The 22,717-nt window shown below is 43.0% G+C and overlaps 1 protein-coding gene across 1 annotated transcript in view; it reads right to left on the bottom strand.

The window, feature by feature from the left end:
- Positions 1 to 22,717, bottom strand: part of GRIN3A (glutamate ionotropic receptor NMDA type subunit 3A) — a gene marked incomplete at both ends in the record, with an annotated part of 120,381 nt that overhangs the window by 38,405 nt on the left and 59,259 nt on the right. Inside the window, one exon of the mRNA XM_083353483.1 lies at positions 14,365 to 15,412. Coding sequence (XP_083209609.1) covers positions 14,365 to 15,412 — 1,048 coding nt within the window. The remainder of the gene's footprint in view (positions 1 to 14,364; positions 15,413 to 22,717) is intronic.

Genomic DNA, 22,717 nt, shown 5'->3' with positions numbered 1-22,717 from the left:
GAGATATTCTGAGAAACACAGCAAGGGAAGTAAAATTCACCACCACCAGATTTTTAACTAATTATCAACCTCCTTCCAACCAATACTATTTTTACATTTAATGTAAGGATACATTCAATACATATCTAATTTTGTATGTAGAAAAAAAAACCACCACCTGATTCCTAATTATATTCTATTGTTGACAGAACCAAACTGGCACTGGGACGAGAGATGTACTCTTCCGAGCTTTCAGACTCTTCCTGGAGCCTATCCTTATGGAACTTCTCTCTATCAAAATGTGTGCTTTGGGCTCTTCTATGTGTTGTATTTATGTGGTGCCTTCCTATTGTTTGTTTGGTGTATTTATGGCTGTGTTTGGTTATGGTTTCCTTGTGCTGTCAAGTCCTCCACTCCTAAGGACCTGATAAGCTAGTAGTAAATCTGCATACCTGTTTGACTGATCAGTACTATGTAGTATTTCTCATAGATAAGGCACCCTCAATTTTCTGAACTGAAAAGTAATCTGTTTCCTGTACCATTAGTTCCCAAGCTTGGCAACTTTAAGACCTGTGGACTTCAGCCTGCCTGGCTGGGGAATTCTGGGAGTTTATTTATTTCATTTCATTTCATTTCATTTATTGGATTTGAAATTTGAAATTTATTTATTTAATTTAATTTGTATACCGCCCTTCTCCCAAAGGACTCAGGGTGGTGTACAAGGCAATAAATACCAAAAATACAGAATACAAAAATTAAAAACAGATTAAACCATTGTGCCCGAATACAATAAATTACTTAAAAACAGTAATTAAAACCCCAAACCCATCAGACCAGGCCGGCTTGTTCAAATAAATAAGTTTTTAGATCACGTCGGAAGGAGCGAAGGTCGGGAGCTGTCTGGAGCTCAACCGGTAAACGATTCCAGAGATCAGGCGCACCCACAGATAACGCCCTCCCCCTGGGGGCCACCAGCCGGCATTCTCTGACCGGTGGCACCCTGAGGAGGCCCTCTCTGTGGGAGCACACTGGGCGGAGGGAAGTTGATGCCGGCCGCAGGTGCTCCCTTAGGTACTCCGGACCCATGCCATGTAGGGTTTTATAGGTCATTACCAGCACCTTGAATCTCACCCGGAAGGCAATTGGAAGCCAATGCAGCTCACGGAGCAGAGGTGTAACATGGGAGTATCGGGAGACCCCCAACACAACTCGCACGGCTGCATTCTGCACCAGTTGGAGCCTCTGAGTGGTCCTCAAGGGCAGCCCCATGTAGAGAGCGTTGCAGTAGTCCACAGGTCTTAAAGTTGCCAAGGTTGGGGACCCCTGCTGTAGACCATTCCTCTACTAACAGAGAAATTGGCACGCTTGATTTGATTGATCAATGGCCTGGAAGATATGAAGAACAGCTGCAGGAATTGGGTTTGGCTAGTCCAGGGGTAGGCAACCTCGGCTCTTTTATGACTCATGGACTTCAACTCCCAGAATTCCTGAGCCAGCTTGGCTGGCTCAGAAATTCTGGGAGTTGAAGTCCATGAATCATAAAAGAGCCGAGGTTGCCTACCCCTGGGCTAGTCTAAAGAAAAGAAGAAATAGGGGAGACATGATAGCAGTGTTCCAGTATTTGAGGGCTGCCACAAAGAAGAGTGGGCCAAATTATTCCCCAAAGCACCAGAGGGCAGGACAAGAAACAATGGTTGGAAACTGATCAAAGAGAGAAGCAACCTGGAATTAAGGATAAACTTCCTGACAGTGAGGACAATTAACCAGTGGAACAGCTTGCCTCCAGAAATCGTGGGCACTCCATCACTGGAGATTTTTAAAAAGAGGCTAGACAGTCACTTGTCTGAAATGGTATAGGTTCTCCTGCTTGAGTAGGGGGCTGGACTAGAAGACCTCCAAGGTCCCTTCCAGCTCTATTCTATTCTAAATTTGCTAGTGTCACTACTCTGGAATTTGTAAGTAGCTTTTCTGGTGCAAAATACTGTATTTCACCTAACTTAAGAATGTTACTACATATCCTAGTGATGTGCTCCTAATGCAATAAGCTTTTTGATTCTGGAAATTGGGCCACCGATCTTCTCTGAAATCACTTCCCAAACAACAGTGACAGATAACAGTCTTAATTGGTGTTTGTGTCCATTTTGATTCTCCACAATGTTGATCTTGAGCTCATTTACCATCCTTTGTTGCTTTAGATCCTTATCTGAATTTAGATTGTTTTCTCTTTGCTGCTGCGGTAGTTTTAGTTCACTTGCCATATAATTGCCAGGATACACCATTTTTTAGAAGCTCAGAAGAAAGGATCTTTTTCAAATCTTTTCCTAGCCGGATGCCTTCTTACTGGTTATACTGAGGAATATGGAAAATTATCATTTCATGACATCTAGAGAGGCATGAATTAATGAAAGCTATCCACTTGAACATCGGATGCATTTATTTATTTGATTTATATTTCACTTTTTCTTCAGGAGCTCAAGGAGACTTAGAAAAAAACTCTAGGTCGGTGAAAGTGAAGATAAATGACTGACCAAATTTCCAAGGCTGAAAGTGAACTTGGATCCTGGTCTTCCTAGCTGTAGTATAGAGTTCAACCTTTATACCACGCTGACTTTCAAAGGCCCTAAGAAGATTTTAAATGGGATCTAAGGCTTAAAAACCCATAAGATATGGGTTACAGGTCCTACCTCCAAGGGAATGTTGACAGGAGGCATTTCATTCTTGGTCATGACTGACCCCTGTTCTTCTGGAATCATTTACCTTGGAAATAAGGAGAGACCTATCCCTTTTTAAGGTTTGGAAAAGTGGTGAGAAGTTGACTCTTTTGTAGGGTCTTTGAGAATGGAATTGAAGTGTAATTACATGCTCCCAAAAGAATAGAGGCACCATGATATAGCATAAAGATACCAAGTTTTTAAACTCTAGAAAGAATGACTTTGCATTTTGAAATCTATCAAATGTTGTCATTTTTAGGACATCTCCATAAAAATCATACATCCATGAAATTAATTTTCTTTCCCAGAATTATGAGATATTACAGGAGATTTCAACAATGTGACTTTGCAATACTGTTTCCAGTCTTCCCTCTGTACTAGTTCCCTTAAAAATACGTAATATTTTGAAGTTGATTACCAGGGCTGATAGAAAAATTACCCCAATAAAATGGTTTGCCCCAATGGAGCTAGTAGACCCTTGGTGTTACAGTTTCTTTTCTCCACCAAGAAATTTCTTGACTATAATTTAAAATTGAAAGTTAAAAAAAGTCATTGTAGAAGAAAGCAGAGGCATATGACTCCCATTGTTAAAACAAGCTACATAACAACCTTATCTATATGTTCAGCGGATAGTAGAGTAGCCTCTCTCTTGAAAAAGTTAAGCAGGGTTAGAATGCTTAGACCCATCTGCAAATACCTGGACTGTGTTGTAGACTAGGCATTAACAACAAAAACAAAGCAAAACCAAACTAAGATGATCAGTACAATACTGTTTCCAGGATAAGGCTTCTACTTTGAATCTGCATCAATTCTGCAAGAAATTTAATTTTGCTACAATTTTGATGTCAGAGATTGTTGCAGATGTTGCCCATCCAATTCTAAATAAATATAAAGATTAGAAACTCACTGTTTTATTTTTAAATGAAATATGGGGTCATTGTGTTTGAAATTTAATGCATTTTAAAGTCAACCAGGCTATCAATTAGTCTATAAACAGAGTATTTGGCTAGGAATGGGTCAAATGGTATGGGTCCGGATTACCTACGGCAACACCTGCGGCCGGCGTCAACTTCCCTCCGTCCAGTGCGCTCCCACAGAGAGGGCCTCCTCAGGGTGCCGTTGATCAAAGAATGCCGATTGGTGACCCCCAGGGGGAGAGCGTTCTCTGTGGGCGCGCCAGACCTTTGGAACCGCTTACCGGTTGAGCTCCGGATGGCCCCCGACCTTCGCTCCTTCCGGCGCGATCTCAAAACCTTATTTTTCGAACAAGCTGGCCTGGTCTGACGGGATGGGGTTGGGTTTTTATAAATAGTTTTAATTTTAATATGTATTAATTTTATGGGCATAATGGTTTAATGGCTTTTTAATTTTTGTATTCTGTTTTTTATTATGTATTGCCCTGTTCACCGCCCTGAGTCCTTCGGGAGAAGGGCGGTATACAAATTAAATTTAAAAAAAAAATCACACCTGGATTATGAAATAACTGGAAAACTATGCATCCACCATTTCCTTTCAGCCCAAGCTAAAAGGTGTTACAGTAGGGCAACCAAGACAAGGGGAGATCATGCCAATTTATTCTGAACTATTTATAGGATGGCCAAGAAAAAAAAAGATAAGATAAGATGACCTTTATTGTCATTTTTTTTACTGTGGGCACAACGGCACACATCAAAAATGAAATTTAGTTGCCCGCTCTCAAAGTGAGCACATACATGACACACACCTAACATACTATATACAATATATGTATAGACCCAAACCCTTACATATACATAACAAATAAATATTAAACACTGTCCATCTTGAAAATATAATGGAAGGAGGAAACTTGAGAGTTCACAAGGTTAATGCTGTAGGGAATGAAACTATGGCTGAATCTGGATGTTCTGCTATGGATACCACGAAGCCTCCTCCTCCCAGATGGTAACAGGGAAAAATAGCCAGTTTGGTTAAGACATCCGGTTAGAAAGCAGGAGACCCATGAGTTCTAGTCCTGCTTTAGCCATGAGCCAACTGAGTGACCTTGGGCCTGTCACTTTCTCTGAGAAGGAAGGAAGGAAGGAAGGAAGGAAGGAAGGAAGGAAGGAAGGAAGGAAGGAAGGAAGGAAGGAAGGAAGGAAAAATTACAATATTGAAATAATTATACCAGGCTGAAATCTTTTCCTCTGGGGATTAAGAATTTTGGACATTACAATGATGTTTTCCTATTTGGTCATCATTATATATCTATTAAGGGACGCGGTAGCTTAGTGGGTTAGGACGCTGAGCTTGTTGATCTGAAGGTCAGCAGTTTGGCGGGTCAAATCCTGAGTGCCGCGTAGCAGAGTGAGTGCCTGTTACTCGTCCCAGCTTCTGCCAACCTAGCAGTTCGAAAGCACGTAAAAATGCAAGTAGAAAAATAGGGACCATGTCGGTGGAAAGGTAACAGCGTTCCGTGCGCCTTTGGTGTCTAGTCATGCTGGCCACATGACCACGGAGACGTCCTCGGACAAGCGCTGGCTCTTCGGCTTTGAAACGGAGATGAGCACCGGCCCCTAGAGTCGGAAACGACTAGCACGCATGTGCGGGGGAACCTTTACCTTTTACCTTTACCTATATATCTATTATTCTAAAGAGTCAGTTTGGTGTAGTGTTTAATTGCACTAGGCTGGAAACCCAGAGACGGTGAGTTTTATTTATGCCTTCGGCACAAAGCCAGCTGAATGACTTTGGGCCGGTCACTTTCTCTCAGCCCTAGAAAGAAGGCAAGCGCCCATACTTCTGAAAAACCTTGCCAAAGAAACTGCAGGGATTTCTCTTGAAAGTGAACACTATTTTTGGAAGCTTCATAGGTTAGCTTTCCAGGATTCCAGCTCTCCCCAAGTCCAGCCAGCATGGCTAGGATTGAAAGATGTTTCTGTTGAAGAGCTCCTATGACTTCTTTAGCTATAGTAGCCAGCATCCATTTCTTCTTCTGCACTTTCTCAAGCAGAAAGACCTCCTTCGTCATCTGAATTTTTTTGCCTTTCTTTGCAGTTTTTTTTGGAAGGCACCAACACATTCTGGACACAGCAATCTTGGACAAAGACGGCTTTTTAAGCTTCCTAGGTCAAAAAGTCACTTTAATACTTCAGCACAGATTGCTCCCTCACTTGATAGCTCACGGGGGACTTTATTTCTGAGTCACACCAGCCATCTGCCAGCCCCATACTATCCATGTCGTGGAGCACTATGAAAAGATTAGCATTGGTTCAAATAAAATTAATAAATCCCACAAATCCTTACCACTAAAATGTAGATTATTTCAGGTGGATTTTGCCTAGCAAGAGAGAAGAAAGTAAAAAACAGTAACAATTAAAGTAATGAATGCACTACTTTCTGTAAGTTTGGTGAGTGCATTTTCTAGTCTGATTTCACATTAAAGATGCTGTTTTGTAATATCGCTTATTACTATTCCGGAATGCAAATTTACCAAGATTTCTTTTTCTGTCTCATATTCACATATGATGTAGACACTCATGTTTATTCACACCTGTGTGCGTGCTCTCTCTCTCTCTCTCTCTCTCTCTCTCTCTCTCTCTCTCTCTCTCTCACTAAATAAAACTGCAACAATAAAACGTTCTCTAAATAAAAATAAAATAAATTTTACAAGGTGAACTAATTCAGTAAGCTGCCAAATTTGGGGACTCTTTTCTCCTACCCCAGTTTAAAGCATTATAATACATAGTTATGACTTATCTTCTCTGCACAGGTAGTCCTCGACTTACGACCACAAGTGAGCTCAAAATTTATGTAGCTAAAGTGAGACCCGTGGTAAGTGAGCTTGGCCCCATTTTACGACTTTTCACACCACATTTGTTAAGTGAACCATTGTGGTTGTTAGATCACGTGACCTTGGGCCACAGCAACAGTCATAAATATGAACCAGTTGCCAAATATCTGAACTTTGATCACGTGATCATGGGGATGCTGCATGTTCTATACCAGCCTGCTACCGGCCCTGCAGCAAAAGCAGGGACGACCCCTTTACAAATGGCAAGAGGCTGGAATAAAGCCTGCCAAATTTATTCACATAAAACAAGAGCAAGACAAGACACCAACCATAAAACACGAGCTAAGACGCAGGAACAATCCAAGCGGTTGCCTTCAGCAAACCAGCCCTCCCACACATTCCCCTTAAATACAGTTCAGGGCGTGGCCTCTCTGTGCCTCCTTCCGAGGTGCCCCATTGCCTCCCTCTGTTTACTCCTGACTGACTGCCTCCTGCGTCGGGCGTCCTTGAACAGGGCCAGCTGTGGGTCATCTTCATCCACGCTGTCAGGATCACACAGCTGGGTCTGCATTGTGACCAGATGAGAGGGGCCTTGCTGGGGGCTCTCATCAAGCTGTCCAATCCCCTCAGCAAGCTCTTCAACACCCCCCTCCTCCTCCTCTGAGTCGCCCGACCCAACTCCCGAACCCACAGGCTGACCCTGAATCACAACACTGCAAAAGTTGTAACTGAGAAAAACGGGCCACAAGTCACATTTCTTTCAGTGCCATTGTAACTTTGAACGGTCACTAAATGAACTGTTGTAAGTCAAGGACCACCTGTATTTATTATCACACTTATACCATGATTTCCTTCTAGGAGCATTGGTGTCTCCTCTTATTTTATGGTCGCACAAGAAAGCTTGCGTTGACAAATCGTGACAGTGCAAAGTCACTCAGGGAGCTTCATTGTCGAAAGGAACATCCACACTGCAATCGTTATGTTTCAGCATGCCTTGCTATAATTTTCACTATGCAAAAGAGCTGAACTGGAAGAAAAATGACAGGACAGTCCAATTTGCACAACACAGTTCTCATTAAAATGAATCACCTTATATATGAACGGGGATAAAAATCATCTGTGTTTGTTTCCCAAACACCTTTGGATTTGCATTCAGCTCACTTACTTTTCATTTGTTCTTGTCAGTCAAAGAAGATCAAGGGTAAATCTCACTGAAATGGGCACACTTCCTCCACCATTTTGTGATAATAGACACAATGAAGAAAAGATTGCATTATACTATGAGTATTTTCACCCCCCTTCTTCATCCCATTAACTACCATTTGCAAGTAGAGATAGTGCTCTGGTTTGCTTCCCGATTCAAAATTGTACCCCAAAATTGGCTCAATATTTGCGTTAATTATAGGATAAAGTCAACGGACCAAAAATACAAATTGTAATTCTCTTCCTTGATAAAACTGAGATGCACTAGAAAAAGCCTTCAGACAGGAGTTTGAAGAAAAGTGGAATCCCTTCAATGTTGCAAGATCAAATAAAAATGATATATTTTTTTAAAAAAAAACTCCTGGCACCATGGATGATTGACAAAGAGATAGCAGTGTAGGTCGTCTATTCTCTTTGCCAATGTAAAAAAAATGTCTGTGTGAAAAGTGTTATTTAGCCAACTGTAGCACTACAGTGTAACTTAGCAAGCTCTGCATTGCAAATTTTTCAACTTAGCAAGTTTGTGAATTGCCTCATTGCATCCCTCTTACCTGCTTCTCATCAGAATTCCTACTTAGGATAAAAAGGACAACACCAGCTCCCTAATCTCACACATGCTAAAGGGGCGCGGGACAATAACTGCCTAATAAAAGCAATATTCTTATAAACATACTCTTAGTAAAAAAAGGTCACTTATTTGGGTTCCCGAGTTATTGATCAGGTATATCATCAGATCATTGGCTCTGTCTTCCCTAAATATATCATTGGCAGTGATTCGACTTTCTTTTTTATGATCAAATCCCTGAGATGTGTGCTACCAAGGCATCTCCAAGTTTTCTTATTTATATTTATATTTTCTTTCTAGTATGAAATGATGACAAAAGGCCTTAGACAATCTGAACCTCAGCATACAAGCAAACCTCTAAGAAAGAGCTGTACAATTATTAGTTCCAGGAGATGGATCACTCCACTGCCTAAAGACCATTTGCCTTGTGTAACGTTTAACAAATTTGATGGTTTCTAATTTGAATTCTGTTGTTTAAGTCTGTTTGATAAAATTTCGTGTTAAGGTTCCAGCAAAAGCAGCAAGAGCTTGGTTTGTAATAAAAGAAATTCAAATAATTATAATATACAGGTCTGAAACACACACACAAAAAGACTCTGTTAAAGATACCCCAGTGAGGTTAAGAGAGGAACAAGAATCTGTTAACTTTCTCTTGGTTTTGCATTCTTTGTTGACTTTGTATGGTTTTTGCTAGGCTGTCTCAAGAATTCTTTTGGCATTAGTGAAAACAGATGTTTACACTTGCAATACTGATTAAGAATGGACCTTTTATACACCACACACTGAAATTTAATCATTTTCCTAATCTACTATTCTAACTGCTGCATCATGAAACTGGGAGTAGCAGAGCTGTGTAGCAGAGGGCGCCTTTCCAATTGCTTTTTAATCATAAAACTGTATTTAAAATAGGAGAACGTAAGTCGTTGATATTTTTTTATAATACCTCTAGATTGCTTACAATGCTAACACACTCTTAAAATTTCATATCATATTGGGGAGTTCTACAATCCTTTTTTAAGAATATTTAAGCATATTACTTGACATGATGGCTTAAAGTTCCTGAAAAAGCATTTTACATTTTTATGTTAAAAACCACCCATGGCTGCTATAGTTTAATTTTGTTATGTAATAGGTTAAATACAGAATGAGTTCTGGGTAATAAAAAAAAACGCTCTGCATATTTGTTTGTTTTTAAAAATAAAAGCCAGTTCATCTGGATGTTGGCTAAATTCCTACAAGCTTTGGCATGCTTGTAATGTCAAATCCCTGTAATTTATTGGTAATATAGGAATCTTACATCTCGTGAATAAATGGGATGATATTGGTACTTTTCACCACCATTATTTTCATACTTATGCTGGCGTAGGAAGCTCATGTGATCTACCGGTTTCATCCTGCTAAAACCTGCCATGTGAACATGGCATGCATTTATGTATTGGGTCTTTTATTTACCTACAAAACATTTTTAGACCACCAGCGGGGAAAAAAATCCTCATTATTTTCTGTACATACAGTATCTGTACTATACAACACTCCCTAGGCTATGTATGTTCTTGGCACCTGTTCCAAATATATTCATGTTTGCGTTCAGTTTTCCATAATAGCCTAACAGTTGTAATTGTCTTATCAGATATAAGTAGTCACTTCTCAATGCACCTTTCCCAGAGGTGTTTCTTTTTCTATTTGGTTTTTGAGCTGGGAGATGCTTCAGGATGGAAATCAGGGAGTAATTACACTCCCAGGTATAATGAGAGACTCTGATTTGATGGAATACATCAGGTTGCTTCAAAAGAAACCCCCTGAGCACTGAAGAGGTGATGCCTTTTTTATTCCTAGATCAAACCCTTGCATATTGCCAGGGGGCAAAATGAAAGACAGACAGGGTTGGGAAAGCCATCAGATCACCAAGCTTACATGATGTAAAGATAAAAGCAGTGCTGGGATCCAGCCGGTTCATACCACTTCGGCAGAACCCGTAACTAATTTTTTGTTGCCCAGGCCCAGAACGGACTTCCGGAAGCGGTATCCACACAGAGAACCAACCGGTTGTTCACATATTTGAATCCCACCACTGGATAAAAGTATCTGCTCTTTCTCTTTCTCTTTCTCTTTCTCTTTCTCTTTCTCTCTCTCTCTCTCTCTCTCTCTCTCTCTCCCTCTCCCTCTCCCTCTCCCTCTCTCTTTCCCTCTCTCCCTCCCCATCTGATTAACAATTGGGATTATTTCTTTTATGAAGCAGCACAATTTACAGGCGAGTCCGATGAGATGTAAAACACATGCAGCAACAGCAGTGAAACCAGTTGCAAGTGTAACATAAGCAGAAGAAGCACAACTGATCTCATATCTGCTACTTCCCAGATATTCTGGGAATCCCCAAAATATTGCTTTGTGTAAAACAGATTCCCCCTGCCCCAGCTTGCTCCTTTATCAGTGCTCAACAAGCAGGACAGCTAGGAAATTGCCCTATCTTTTCTCTGCCTAGGCAAAGAGATAATAGACCATTAGCTCTCACTAAAGAACCTTTCCAAAGATTTTTGGTGAAGCTGTTTTTTTCTAACCTATTGCTACCTCTAAGAACTCCCTTTTAAGGGTCCTGTAGTCACTATTCAGAGTAGACTGGATGGAGCTGAGCATTTACTGGCCAGATGCCCTTCCTGATGCCAATACGGAGTTCACAGCAGATATTATTTCTTTGTACCCTGATAGAGAAACATCTGCTGCTACCTAGGATTGAACTCTCAACCTTCCTAGTGGGAGGTGAGCATCTTCACCACTAGACTACCCTACTGCTGTCTCTATCTCAGTTCTTTCCATTGTGTTTATATGCTGCCATTTACATACATAGCCAGTTTCCAGTACCAAAATGAAGGCTTCATGGCAGTCATAAATGTTTCACTGAAATAACACCAACTGTACCACAAACTTAAATCTTTGTGCATAGAAAACACCAACACACCCGAAATTCAAGAAAATCACCAATCACATTTCCAGCCCACAGCGTCAGGGTAATCTAGCAGCAGCGTGGATTCCCAAACTTTTGTCCCAAAGAACCAGCCTCAAAAGCCGATTTTTTTCTTCTACAGCTTTGAGTATCATCTTGACCACTTGACTAGGTCATGCTAAGCTATTCTTTGAAATAGATACCTTGACCCAACATGCTTGTTGAGGAATTCTGGGAGCTGAATTCCACACATCCTAAAGTTCCTGAGGTTGAGAAACAGTGGCTTAGCCCAATCTGTAGATCAGCTGACGCAACTTTCTCAAGTGCTTTTGCTCCAGCTAATTTCTGTGATGCAGGCTGAGACTCAACTTGGTCAAGATATTCAGCTTCTGAATCCCAATCCCAATCCCAATCCCAATCCCAATCCCAATCCCTAACCCTAACCCTCTTAATATACTACTTGAACTATGATTTTACTTACTGTATGATAAAATCAGTCCTCAAACATACAAGTAAAGATAGAGAGGAGAAAGGAAATGAAATACTTGTAATTCTGGAATGGGAAATCCAGCATAGAAACAAGTCTATGAATTCTTACATACAATAAACTTTTGCTTGTTCAACCCTCTCTGTTCTGGTGCTCTTCAGGTATGCTGCATTATGGTGCTCTTCAGGTATGCTGCAAGCCTTCTCAAGCAGCATTCCTCCATACAGGCTGGAGTTAACACCCAATGTCTCTGGAGGTAAGATGATAGTGAAGAATAGAGATGCAAAACCTGGCTCTAAAAATCTAAACTACCATTAGATGACAGGAAGGAACTAGAGGGCTTTGTGCCTGCGTGATGCATCCATAGATCATCTATGATTTGATCCAGATATGGTAACTCTACATAAGCATGTCCTATGCTAGAGGTTACTTATTTATTGTGGGGGGGCAACATCATACTTTTGGAGGTGATTCTAAGACAGGGGTCTTCAAACTTGGCCCTTTTATGACTTGTGGACTTCAACTCCCAGAATTCCTCAGCCAGGCACACTGACTGAGTAATTCTGGGAGTTGAAGTCCACAAGTCATAAAAGGGCCAAGTTTGAAGACCCCTGTTCTAAGAGTTGCAGCCAATAGGACCAGGTCACATTAGCATGCAAGTTACCCTTTTCAGCATTTTTCTGGTTTATTTATGAATGTGATGAATGAACAATATTTAACAGATGAGGTTAATGTTCAAATTCTACTTCATCAATCTGAATTGGAGTAACATTTATATAAAAAAATAGCAAAAGGCTACTCCACAGATGTTCCCTAGTTTGCTGCCCAGCTGCAACAGAGAGATGGTGAGTGGTCTGCAAATAAGCAGTTCATGGCTTCTATCCAGCTGCTGGTCATTCTTCTCCTAAAGGAGTAACAATCCACAAATGGCATTTTTCCCATTAGGGGAAAGCACATGCTGGAGGTACTTTTCCCCCCACCAGTGTTGTTCCTTCATCTAAGGCAGGGGTAGGCAACCTCGGCTCTTTTATGACTCATGGACTTCAACTCCCAGAATTCCTGAGTCAGCTTTGCTGAATTCTGGGAGTTGAAGTCCATGAGTCATAAAAGAGCCGAGGTTGCCTACCCCTGACCTAAGGAATACACTGTATTTAGCCAGCAAACACTAATAGAGTTCAAAGAAGAGAGGGGGAAATTTGTCGTAGCCTATTAAGAAGGGGACAACAGTCACCCACTGCCTTTCCAGTTAATTAAATCCATCAGGGCAGGGAGGGGAGAAAGCCATTAATTTGAGAGGCCTGGATTTTCCTCCTGCTGTTTCATCACTGCATTGGCCAAGAATTGGAACATTTCTAAGTACTGTAAGAAATTGCCCTTCTCCTGCCTTCAACTGGAGTGGAAAGAGCCCCTTCCGGTTTAGAAACAGAGAAAGGTAAGAAACAGTTCACATAAAATAAAAAAAGGATTTAAAAAAATAACAACTGACTTAAGAAATGAAAATGCTTTTTTTAAAAAAAAAGGGGAGAAAGAAATATTGTCAGGTTACATCACCAGCAAAAGAATATCAAACTGCTGCAAGGGTCGATATATTTTAGAGCGATCCAGTTCTTAAAAATGAGGATATTTACAGTCCACGATAGGATTAAGAGTTATCAGTGGGTCTTGAGTGAAGCAGGGCATAGCCATTCTGTTTGTTTAATAAAATCTGCCTACCACCTGAAACCAACCAGGCTGTAGGCAGTTTCCCAAATTTACATAGTAAAAATGGTACACGAAATCCGAATACTAATTAACTGGAAGGAAAAGGATGAGATCACGGAATTATGGAAAATGGTGCCTCTGAGTACATTAATCTCCAAATGCCCTCTGGAAGAACCTCATTTCCTCTAGGGCTGGCCCAAAGAGAATGCCAGGCCCAAAGTCATCCAGCTGGCTTTGGGCTAAATATGGGACTACAACTCACTTGAGCTGTGGTGGTGCAGTGATTAGACTGAAGTAAAAAAAAGTAAAAGGTAAAGGTTTCCCCGCACATGCATGCTAGTTGTTTCCAACTCTAGGGGCCAGTGCTCATCTCCGTTTCAAAGCTAAAGAGCCAGTGCTTGTCCGAGAACGTCTCCATGGTCATGTGGCTGGCATGACTAGATGCCAAAGGCACACAGAACGCTGTTACCTTCCCACCGTAGTGGTCCCTATTTTTCTACTTGCATTTTTACGTGCTTTCGAACTGCTAGGTTGGCAGAAGCTGGGATGAGTAACAGGTGCTCACTCTGTTATGCGGCACTCAGGATTCGACCCGCCAAACTGCCGACCTTCTGATCGACAAGCTCAGCGTCGTAACCCACTGAGCCACCGCTAATTCTGCTGACTGCCAGCTGCCAGCAGTTCAGCACTTCGAATCTCACTGGCTCAAGGTTGGCTCAGCCTTCCATGCTTCCAAGGTTGGTAAAATGAGGACCCAGATTGTTGGGGGCAATATGCTGACTCTGTAAACTGCTTAGAGAGGGATATGAAGCACTATGAAGCGATATATAAGTCTAGGTGCTATTGCTATTGCTACAACTCACAATCTGTTTCTACCCTGACACCTTAACCACTGCACTAAACTAGGTCTCAACAGAGAGGGTGTAGCTAATATTACCAGACCACGTCCAGTTGCCACTGTACTGTGTGGCAGTGCAAAAATGACGCATAATAACCTGAATATGTAAATGAAAGGCCCTTCCTTACCTTGGGGTCGTGTATTCCAGACAATTCTTCATAGATTTTCTCTCCCACCATGACAGCAGCCAGATTTGCAGTGTATGTGGAGAGACAAAATAAACAAAAAATGGCCCAGAGATTCATTAGGAACCTTCCCGTCCAGCACTTTGGAGGTTTGATGGCAGCTGTCCTCCCAAACAAGATGGCGTAACAGACATTCAAAGCCGAGGAAAAGGAGAAAACCTTATCCCTGTTTCTACCCCTTGGGGTCATTCCAAAGGGGCTCTTCCATTCATACAGAGTCAGGAAGATTGCAGTGATATGTAGAGCTACAAAGATGCCCAGCCACATGGTCCAGTGGAGCGGCCACATAAATGCTCCAATAGGAGCAGCCGTGTCTTTGCTCCTCACCAGGATGCCCAAACTGGTGGAAAAGAAAGGGCTGGTGAAATCAATCACTTGGCTACGGGCTGTGTTGATGCTGAAGGATGTCACAGCCATGTGGGCTGTCCCAGCCAGAAGATCACCAACCAATCCTGTCCACTGGCCATTTTTCAAACCACCATATTTCCCATCACCGACGATATACAGGTCAAAATCAAAGTTCATATCTTCAGCCAACTTTTCTAATAGGTCTATGCAGTAGCCATAGCAACACTGCTTAAATTTGGTGGGCATTGTGTCGTTGCCTCCTTGGAGACTTTCAAAAAGAGCATCCAGCATAGCTGAATCATTGGTCAAGGGATCCAGGCAGAGCTGTCCTGCAGGACACAATCCTTCATCATCCACAGTCCTGGTGAATACAAAGGGATGTTCAATGAGCGTCACCACCCTCAGATGTAGCCTAGTTGGGTGCTTGTTGTGATTCTTGTGCCTCTGAGCCTGCTCTGGCCAGATCCCATAATCCATGACAACCTTGCCTTCTTGCCAACTCCCCAAGCGAGTCCACATTGGGTTCCCAACCGGGTCATGCTGAAGATTCCAAATGAAGAATTTGTTTTCTGAACTAATGATGGAAGAGCCTTTTACTTTGATATGGCCACTGAGCCCATGGAACGTAGTGTTGGCTAAAAACCTGTAGGACAAAAGGAAGATGTTATGAGCAGATATTCAGAGGACAGAACTTTTCAACATCTTTTGAAACTGAGATTGTTCTTCCCCCCTTAACACATTTATGTTTTTTCTTCAAAGGCGACAAGGCCAACTCAGATACCTCTTTGGGATGAACAAGATACATGCCTGCGCTTCCACCTGCAGCTCTCATAGCACAACGAGAGGCCTACATTGTAAGATTTTTCAAACCCATAATAGGCAAGAAAGTCCCATGCTTTGGGAACTATATGAACATATGTGTACATTTTGAAGGTCTTGGAATGGAAAGGGCATTTTTTTAAAATATGTCTGCCTTGTACCTTGTGGGGTTTTTTTGGATGGGGTTCATTCACGGTTGAAATTTACAATGTTTCTGAGGCAAAATCACAACTTCAACAGGATTCAGAATCAGAAACAAACTGAAATACAGACATGTTCTAGAGTTCTAGCTTAGCTTGGCCTGCCTACTCTTCCTGCCTCTGATGGTATTCTGTATGGGCCTACAATCAAAATGCAGCAATCCTCAGATCCAAGGAAAGAAATATTTTGCATATGTGTTTGGATGAAGAGTAGGAGTAGAACCTGCTTACCCAAATGCCTTGCCATCTGAGCTATAGATAATGGGTGTCCTCTGTGTTTATAATATTTTTCAAATTGTATATGTTAATAAGTAGTAATTTTGTTTGGCCAACAAAGTGACCATTTCAAAATATTATATAGACTTGGTTTTGTTTTCACGACACGTAGTGTAGCTGTTCCTTTCCTTCTGTGTTGGTTAAAATATAAGAACCTCCTTCTCTCCCACTAGCTTTATTTATGGGGATTTCTCAATGGGTTATTGATTTATTTCAGGATGAAATAAACAAGAAGACAAGGTTCATTTAAACACATTTGCACAAAAGGAAACCTCCAAAGAATGAATGGAGATGAATGCAACCATCTATGGCAAGGGTAGGCAACCTTGGACTTCAACTCCCAGAATTCCTGAGCCAGCATGGCTGGCTCAGGAATTCTGGGAGCTGAAGTCCACGAGTCATAAAAGAGCCAAGGTTGCCTACCCCTGATCTATGGCGATGTCATTCAGGCTAATTTAAGAGGTTGGGGAGGTGGATTTTACTTACACTGGGAGGTAGCAGCGCAGATAAACAGCAACTGGGTTAAAAAATCTCCTGCTGAAGGAGAACATTTGTGCCCAAAGTACATTTAGTCAGCTTCTTTATTTGTATTTGCCATACTGTTATTCCAATTAAATTCACGACTGCTGTTTGCTGTTGAATATGAGCAGATTTTTAATGAATGTAAATGTTTCTCTTTCTGCATATACATATTTCTCCTGAATTGTTTTGGCTGCCTAATTTGGTGAAATGTTCTTTGTTAAGATGAGGTTTCTTCTTTCACTTGCTGGCAATTCTTCTCTATTTCGAGCACCATTTCTTATTTTTGGTGAGTGTATTTGGGGATACCCATTTATTTCCCCACTCTGCACACTAATGCTGCATTCTGGGATTCATTCGTTTGCAGAGTCTCTAAACAGCCGTGGTTAGTCCTTGACTTACAACAACGGTCATGGTTTAGTGACTGTTCAAAATTACAATGGCACACTTACGGCTGTTGTAGCATCCCCGTGGTCATGTGATCAAAATTCAGACATTTGGCAACTGACTCATACTTATGACGGTTGCAGTGTCTCGGGGTCATGTGATCGTCTTTTGCAATCTTCTGGCAAGCAAGGAAGCCAGATTCATTTAACAACTGCAGTGATAGTATAAATGAACTCAATCCCACTTCAGCATGAAATGACTGTTTGCAATGAGGCAGAGTTACTCCTAATCACTTCTTCCTGAAAATTTGAACTTTTATGGTGTGCATCTGTCATATTCATCCTTAGCATTGTTAGTGTATGGTGAAAGCAATTTAGCTATGTGACTAAAAGAACGGCCCATAGTCCTTCATAGTCATAAGCTCATTACTGTTTGCATTTTTGTGGACACTGAAATATTGACTGTATTATATGTATACAGAATACAGTTATGGGGGGGGCAGTTAATATGTTAACGCCAGTGGTTCATAAAGGTTAAACAACTAACAAACGGTACATGAGGTAAAACGCTGACAGCGGAACACGAGGGAGTTTTGACAGCTGTCAAAACTCCGGACTCGCGCATGCGCACGAGTTGACAGCTCTCGGCTGTCAAAACAACACAAGCCGCCGCACGAGGATCCGAACTGTCAAACGAACCGCAAAGCTGATTGGGGGAGAAAAGAAGCGGGAAGAAGACCGGGTAGTGATTGGACTATTCGACCGGCACCAGACTATAAATAGCCAAGTGTTCCTATTACTTGTTTGCTCTGTTCTAATAAACGTGTTAAGGTTACCAGCTGTCTGGAGTGGTCTGTCCAGCCACTTTACTGGCGACGAGGGTGGGATCCGCTTCACGAGCTGAAGTCACGGCCAGGAAGGCAGTTCCGGCCAACTGAGCTAGTCACTGGAAGTTTTAACTTCCACAGTGAAGCGGACCACCGAACCTTGACAGCATGGCTAATTTCGGACGAGTGAGAGAATTCGACACTCACCACCCCGAGCGATGGGAATCGCACCTGGGGCAGGTCGAGGGGTTTCTCCTCGTCAGCAAGATCACGGATGACAGAGCCAAAGCAGCAGCCCTTCTCTACATCAGCGGGCCACCCGTCTATGATGCTGCTGTCGGGCTATTCAGCCCCGTACCGATTACCGAGGTCCCATATGCTGAACTCATCGACCGGCTTAGCAAACACTACATGCCGGCTCGCTCGGAACTGTACTGGCGAGTACAGTTCGCCCAGCGAAGACAGCGGCCGGATGAAGCTGCGAACGACTTTATCGCAGGAGTCCGGCACGCCGCCCGAAGCTGCAACTTCCCTGATTTAGAAGAGCGGATCCGGGACCAGGTGGTCATCGGCCTGAGAGACGAACGCCTCAGAAAGAAACTCACGTCAAAACCTGAGATGACGCTTGCCCAGGTCTCACGGGAGATTTTGGCATACGAGGACAACCATAAGAAGTCCCTCAACCGAACAGTGACGGAACCCCAGAGCAGCGTCCACCAGGACGAAGCATCTTTCAGCGACGAAGAATCCATAGACTTGACCGACACTGATGCCATACAACGCCGTATGGAAAGAAGGCAAAACAGGCGCAGTGACACCAACGTCCGGCCCAAGCCAAGAAACTTCGCGCCAAGTGAACAACGCAACGCCTGTGCCAGTTGTGGGGGCAACCATGCCCGGGCCAATTGCCGGTTTAAGAGCGCTAAATGCCACAACTGTGGCAAGACGGGCCACATCAAACCCGTCTGCCGAAGCCGCCCCCGTGACAATCTGCATGAAGTTGAGGCTACCACCCCAGGTACGATCCCCTACCGAGCCAGTAAGGGTAAAATGCCAGAAGTGTTAATAGAGGCAATCGACAGGGTGCACAATTTGAGCCCTAAGGTAAAAATCAAAGCTAGGCTGCAAGGGGTCCCGTGTGATATGGAGGTGGATTCAGGCTCAGCTGTAACACTAATCTCATTTAAGACATTTAGGGAAGTCTGTCGGAACAGTAAAAAAATAATACCGTTAGAACCTCCTCAGGTTCAATTGGCAGACTACCAGAAAACTCCAATTCAGCTCAAGGGTAAAGCTAAGGTCTGGGTGGAGTACAAAAAATTCAAGGGACCCCTAGAAGTAATAGTCACCAGTGGAAACCGCACTAATCTGATAGGGTTAAATTGGTTTAACCCCTTAGGAATCGCCATTACTGGCGTTAACGCGGTACAAACGTCAAACCTCGAGGCCGTCTGCAGAAAGTATGCAGACGTATTTGACGGTTCTTTAGGCAAATATACAGGTCCGCCCATCAACCTTAACTTAAACCCCGCCATACAACCTGTCAAAATTAGGGCCAGGAGGGTTCCCTTCGCCCTCAAACAAAAAATTGAGGATGAATTGGAACGCCTCGTCAAGCTGGGGGTTTTAGTACCTACGGAAGGGGGCAGCTGGGAAACCCCCATCGTAACACCAGTAAAACCTAATGGACAAATCAGAATATGCGCTGACTATAAGGGGACCGTGAACTTAGCGCTTAATGCCCATGCTTACCCCATTCCAGCAGTAAGAGATGTCCTAGCTTCTATTCGCTCAGGCGCCATTTTTGCGAAATTAGACCTCACGCAGGCGTACTTGCAGTTGCCGGTGACAGATGACACTGCGGTCGCCCAGACAATTGTCACACACCGCGGTGCATTTAAAGTGACAAGACTACAATTTGGCATTTCAGCAGCCCCAGGCATATTTCAAAGTATCATGGAAAAAACTTTAAAAGGAATCCCAGGAGTTTCCCCTTACTTCGACGATGTACTCATCGCCGGAGAAACAGAAGCCATTTTAGCTGACAGGCTGTCAGCTGTTCTAGACCGGTTCAGAACGGCCGGATTTAAACTAAAGAGAGAAAAGTGCTCCATAGGAGTTCCGTCTACGGAATTCCTCGGGTATAAAATCGATGCCCAGGGCATCCACCCCACCAATGACAAACTAAAAGCTATTCAAGCAGCCCCCAGCCCCAAAAACAAACAAGAACTTCAGGCGTTTTTAGGACTATTAAATTTTTATCACGCCTTCCTGCCCCACAAGGCTACAATTGCTGAACCGCTTCATAGATTATTAGACAAGGGCAGCCCCTGGTCCTGGTCAAAAGTACACGAGAATAGTTTCCAGTCACTAAAAAACATTATTTGCAAAAGCTCCACCGTCACCTTATTCAAAGAGGACGCCCCTGTCTGCATCGCGTGCGATGCATCTCCATATGGAATAGGAGCCGTCTTAAGTCACCTAGACCAGGATGACACTCAAAGACCCATCGCATTCTATTCCCGAACACTTACTAAAACGGAAAGGAATTACGCCCAAATTGATAGGGAGGCTCTGGCCATCGTGGCCGGAGTTAAAAAATTTCACGACTATTTGTATGGCAGACCTTTCACTATCTTCACAGACCACAAACCCCTATTAGGCATCTTTACCTGGAATAAAACAACTCCCCAAATATTATCCCCTAGAATCCTGCGCTGGTCAACCTTCTTATCAGCATACTCTTACAAACTGATATACAAGCCAGGCAGGGAACTTGGACATGCAGACTGTTTAAGCAGACTTCCAATACAGCGTTTCGACCCAGACCCAGCCCCCGCAGGCGGCATACTGGCTATCAATGAACTACCAGAATGCCCCCTAACAGCAAAAATCATTGCTGACAACTCCGTTAAGGACAACACGCTCAGCAGAGTCCTGCGATGGGTCACAACAGGATGGCCTCACAAGTGCCCAGAGGAAAGGTTCCGTCCATTTTTTTCCAAACAATTAGAACTAACCTCACACTTAGGCTGTTTATTATGGGGAAACAGGGTGGTGATACCACATTCAAACATACAACAAACTTTAAGAACCCTTCATGAGGGACACCCAGGGATGGTCAAAATGAAGCTTCTTGCCAGGAGTTATGTATGGTGGCCTGGAATTGACAAAGACATAGAACAACACGTAGGGGGATGTTATGCTTGCCAACTAACGAGAGGTGAACCACCCCAGGCCCCAGTTCATAAATGGGAAACGACAAAAAATCCTTGGTCCCGCATCCACCTAGATTTTGCGGGACCGATACGAGGACAGAATTTCTTAATAATAGTTGACAGTTTTTCCAAATGGCTCGAAGTGATTCCCTTAAATAAAATTACATCATACTCCACTATTCAAGCACTTAGAAAAGTTTTCGCAACACATGGCCTGCCAGACGTCATAGTTTCTGATAATGGGCCACAATTCACTTCTCGTGAATTTCAGATGTTCGCTTCGAGGAACTGTATTAGGCTGGTGACGTCAGCGCCATTCCACCCATCGTCGAATGGGATGGCAGAAATAATGGTAAGGTCCACTAAAGAAGCACTTAATAAGTTCATAAAAGGAAACTGGCACCAGCGGCTTAGTCAATTTCTCCTAGCCCAACACACCACGCCGGGCACCACCACCGGAAAATCGCCTGCGGAGCTTCGATGGGGCAGGAGACTAATAACAAGATTAGACCGTCTGCACCCTGATAGAACATCTAACCACCAAGAACCCCCAACACTACTACCACGAACCTTCTCTCCAGGCCAAACCATCTGGGCACGAAATTACACCAGCAACCAAAAATGGATTGAGGGGGTTATAATAAAACAAACCGGCCCCGTCTCATACTTAATTCATTCAGACTCACAAGGCCAGTTACGCCGACACGTCGACCAACTACGTATCCGCAAGCCACAAATTACACCACCACCACCACAACAACCCCTTTTACCTCCCTTTATACCAAGTATTCCACCTGCCGAAGAGGCAGGGCCACATCAACCACAAGACGAACCAGAACCCAGAAATGAGGCTTCCCTACGACGATCCGGCCGATTACGAAAAGCACCCACATATTTGCAGGACTACGAATGGGAAGGAAGCAACAAACAAACTCATGGGGGTGGAAACCAACCAGGGGATGGGTAAGGGGTGTATTATATGTATACAGAATACAGTTATGGGGGGGCAGTTAATATGTTAACGCCAGTGGTTCATAAAGGTTAAACAACTAACAAACGGTACATGAGGTAAAACGCTGACAGCGGAACACGAGGGAGTTTTGACAGCTGTCAAAACTCCGGACTCGCGCATGCGCACGAGTTGACAGCTCTCGGCTGTCAAAACAACACAAGCCGCCGCACGAGGATCCGAACTGTCAAACGAACCGCAAAGCTGATTGGGGGAGAAAAGAAGCGGGAAGAAGACCGGGTAGTGATTGGACTATTCGACCGGCACCAGACTATAAATAGCCAAGTGTTCCTATTACTTGTTTGCTCTGTTCTAATAAACGTGTTAAGGTTACCAGCTGTCTGGAGTGGTCTGTCCAGCCACTTTATTGACGGTTCAAAGGGGTCGCAATAATAAACTTCCAGTGGTAGGTTAATTAAATTGTTCTGTACTCATTAGCCTGGTAACTTGCTAATTCTGTCTTTATCTCCCAAAGTTTATTCGAGAATGAGAAAAATGAGAATTGGCAACAGTCAAATCGCATATGGGGCTTTAATTACTCAAATGGCATAATTAAAATGCCATAATTTACAGACTGGATGGGCTTTTCAAATCCTAATGCTTTTTACCCTGTAACCAGGGCAATCATAATATTAGGAATTAACACAGCAGAAACTTTCTTAGTACAGGATTTCTATGGTATGTGATCTGCATC

The sequence above is a fragment of the Vipera ursinii genome (assembly GCF_947247035.1).
Source record: "Vipera ursinii genome assembly, chromosome: 2".
In the NCBI taxonomy this organism is placed as follows: domain Eukaryota; kingdom Metazoa; phylum Chordata; class Lepidosauria; order Squamata; family Viperidae; genus Vipera; species Vipera ursinii.
Note: the sequence above shows the minus strand (reverse complement) of the source record. Positions and strands in the feature narration are given on the sequence as shown.